This window comes from Helianthus annuus, chromosome 13 (genome assembly GCF_002127325.2).
Source record: "Helianthus annuus cultivar XRQ/B chromosome 13, HanXRQr2.0-SUNRISE, whole genome shotgun sequence".
Taxonomy (NCBI): domain Eukaryota; kingdom Viridiplantae; phylum Streptophyta; class Magnoliopsida; order Asterales; family Asteraceae; genus Helianthus; species Helianthus annuus.
In genome coordinates, this window is record NC_035445.2 from 16,654,522 (window position 1) to 16,658,492 (window position 3,971).

The 3,971-nt window shown below is 40.7% G+C and overlaps 1 protein-coding gene across 1 annotated transcript; it reads right to left on the bottom strand.

Annotated features, from left to right (window-relative positions):
* Positions 1-3,289: 3,289 nt before the first annotated feature.
* On the bottom strand, positions 3,290-3,709 carry LOC110900578. The gene has a single exon (XM_022147463.1). It carries the CDS (start codon positions 3,707-3,709, stop codon positions 3,290-3,292), a length of 420 nt encoding a protein of 139 aa, XP_022003155.1.
* Between the last annotated feature and the right edge of the window lie 262 nt (positions 3,710-3,971).

The window sequence follows — 3,971 nt, forward strand, 5'->3', positions numbered from 1 at the left end:
TCACCTGGGAGCGTGAAGATCAAATGAAACTCAAGTATCCCCAGTTATTCGGAACCAATGCAACCACTACTGAGGCTGAAGCTACTACTGCAGAATTTCGGGACGAAATTCCAAATCAACGGGGGGATGATGTGACACCCCAGGAAAACCAGTAAACGATACAACTTACCTAGCTTCCTCAGTAACCGCATGCTAAATTTTGGGACGAAATTTCTTTCAAGTTGGGGATAACAACTCGAGTTTCCGACTTTCAATTTTGCATTTAATGCCCGTTGACTTTGACTGTTTAGTTGTTTGACTTGTAACTGTACACTTCGTGTTATAATAAAACGTATTGTGTTTGCATGATTATGTGTTTGATTGTATAACATGAAATCTGTTGAAAAACCTTAACTGTTAAACACATGAAAGGATCTCGACGAAACAGAGTTGTTTCGCCAAAACCAAACCCGACGAAACAGAAGTCTGTTTCGTCATTTCCATCTCAACGAAACAGGCTGTTTCGCCGGCCCGTCAGTTCCGCCAAGCCCAGTAAGGGCCCAAAACACTTAAACGCGTATAAGTTTTACGGAACAGCTCAATTTGTCACACTTTTGCAAACACGGAACCCTAAAATTTCCTCTCAAGTGTGACAGCAACTGTGTGTATTTTTCCCTAGGCCTTTAGCGATTAAAACTATCAACCCGGATATCTCGGTTAGTGCGTGTTCGTTTAATCGGTTTCTTTGTTCTTTGATTTCTTCATACATGTTGTGTTTATGCTTGATTTCTGGATCAAATATGAGTATATGCGTGTGATGATTCTGGATTCGTAACGTATGATTTAATCGGTTACAATTTCTATATATTGAGATGCAGATTGTTTGTTGATGATGAACTAGATTGTATGATGCTTGGGAACAACCATATTTGAATGTTGCTTGTGTTATCCGAATGCATGATAGCATGTTAATAGGGTTCGTTGAGGTGATGTGTTATGCTAATCGATTTGTGGTACACATAAACTAGGGTTCATGCTAGACGTTAAGAACCGTGATGATTATGTTATTGATTTGATAATTATTGTTGAATGATTTCTCTATGATCCGTGTATAATGATCTGTGATTGATGATGATCGAGGATAGCATGACGGCTGCTAGAATGATTAGGGTTTCTGTGTAAAGTTTGTAACTGATGTTAATTGACGTAACTGAAGCTGGCTCACGAAACGGAATTTTTGGCGAAACAGATGGGGTGTTTCGCCAATGGTAATTGACGAAACTGAACTTTGTTTCGCCAAAGGGGTGAATGACGAAACAGAATGTGTTTCGCCAAAGGAGATCACGACGAAACAAAATGTGTTTCGCCAATCTGTGTTTCGCCGATTTGGATAATTTGCACAGTAACCTGATTTAACTCTGTTAGAAGTTAACTGGATTGATTAACTGCTGTTAAGTGATATGCCTGACTTATATGATATTGGATACATGCTTAGTACTTCTGTGATTATACCTATGCGTGGACAACTTGGATATAAACTAATTATGTATACGTGCGTACCTTAGGACGTGATTGATTAACTGTGAGCACATACTTAGCATACCGAGCAAACCAAGGTGAGTTCACACAGCCAAGGCATGGGGTTCCCAGGGTGGGAATGGGTTTGGATTATTTACTTGCACTTACCTAGCTTATGGAACTTAATTATATGGTCCTCGGGTGAGGAAGGGTGATTGATAAGATACGACTAGACTAGTGATACTAATCGAACTGATCTTCGCACACACGCTGGGGTCGGCCGCGATATTATGACTAAACTTCGCACACATGCCTAGGAAGGCCGCGAACTATACACTAAACTTTCGCACACATGCCGGGTGGCCGCGATACAAATATACCTAGTCTAGAATACTTGGGAACTTTCCCTAATCTTCGCATACATGCCTAGAGGGCCGCGATACGAACTAATACGACACATGACTTAATGAATGAACACAAGGCTTATTGTACTATTACAACTACTGAACTATTAACTGTGAACTTGCTCAACTACTTGTTGACTCTCGGCTGCATGCCTTGCAGGACCTTAGATACATATGGAGCTTGCACAGGGAGGAGCAGGTCGTTGTGGAGCATGGATCATGGATGCCATGTTAAACTTTATAACACTTGAACTTATTACATACATTGGGTTTTCATATTATGCTTCCGCTACTTAAACTACGTTTGGTTTGAACATCAATTGTATTGAGTTGGATTTTTATGAACTACTTTAGTTATTATATGCTATGTTCAATATGATTGGTGGCTTGATCCTGGTCAGTCACGCTCCCAAGCGGTGATACTCCGCGTGTGGATTTTGGGGGTGTGACATACGTAAACTCATACATACTACTGTCCTAGGGTTATGAAGGACACTTACGTAAAACCTACGTAAACCCCCGCGTACCACTGTCCTCGGGTTAAGAAGGGCACTTACGTAAAACCTACGTAAACCTCGTACGTATTCCTGTTCTCGGGTTAAGAAGAACACTTATGGTTACAACTAGTCTAGTATATACAACATGGGAAGCCCCCACCAATTGAACGTACAAAACGGCTTAGTTAATAACGCATAGTTATGCAATGAACTTACTTGCTGTGAACTCGCTCAACTAGTAGTTGACTCTCTGTTACATGCCTTGCTGGACAATAGGTATTCATGGAGCTTGCACGGGAGGCGCGATCGTTGTGGGCATGGATTGTGGATGTTATGATAAAAACTTTTATGACATTTCAATTTAATACTTATGTTGGGTTTTACATTATTGCTTCCGCTACACACTTGTTTATGTTTGTTTTGAAAACACCTTTCGTATTGATGAGTGACATTTACTATTTACTTATGTGTTCAATATGATTGGTGGCTTGATCCTGGTCATGTCACGCCTCCATGCGGTGGTACTTCGTGTATGGATTTTGGGGGTGTGACAGATTGGTATCAGAGCCATTGGTTATAGAGAACTTGGTTTTAATAAGGGGAAAATGTTTTTATTAAACCAGACTATAACCTGTACAGTGCTCAATGATCCACAACGACGCCTCGCTCCACGTGCAAGACTCAACATCCTATTTTTGGGTAAAGGGTTACCCCGGTGATTCTATATATTCACAAAACAGAAAAACAAGTAGCATGGAAAGCCCATACTAGTTCTAACATGGGACAACCCCCCATGAAAGTAACACAAGAAAAACGAGACAACTATCTCACAATTCAACACCCACTAGACAAAAAATCTAGAAAAACAACCTAGCCACCAATCATAAACAACTAGCCAGCGTCGTCAAGCATCACGTCATCATGAATATCCCACAGCTCTAGAAAGCGTTTGACTTTATCCATTCTCTTGTACTTCGCTCCCATAAGTTTGTATCGAACTGTTTGAAGAATCAAAGAGATAATAATGTCTGGAGGTCTCGTTTGATTTTTAAACAATCTAGCGTTACGCTCTTGCCAAATGAAATACGCTGAAGCTGCTACTATGAGGCGACTTGAATAATTGAAGACCGATTTAGACGCACCTCTAGCTAAGAACCAACTCGTCACATCAGTCCACTTCGGGTCAACCGTACCCATATTCACCTTATCCCTAACCGAGCGCCAAATCTGAGCCGAGAACTTACATTCGAAAAACAGATGCTCGTGAGAGTCATTATTTTCGAAACACAATAAGCAGCACATCATGTTCATGTTCTTTCTTCTCGTCAGATCCCATTATAGAATTTTATCCTGAGTCAAAAGTTTCCTACGCATGATGAGCCACATAAGGAAAGCATGTCGAGGAATACATTGAGAAAACCATACCACATTCACCCAATCTACTTCCGTCTCCCTAGCTCGGATAGATTGCCACACACACGCAGACGAATGATCATACGAATTTATCACCATCTTTCCAAAGAAATAGATCTCTACTATTCGGGTTAAGCTGCATGTTATCAAGCTGAATCAA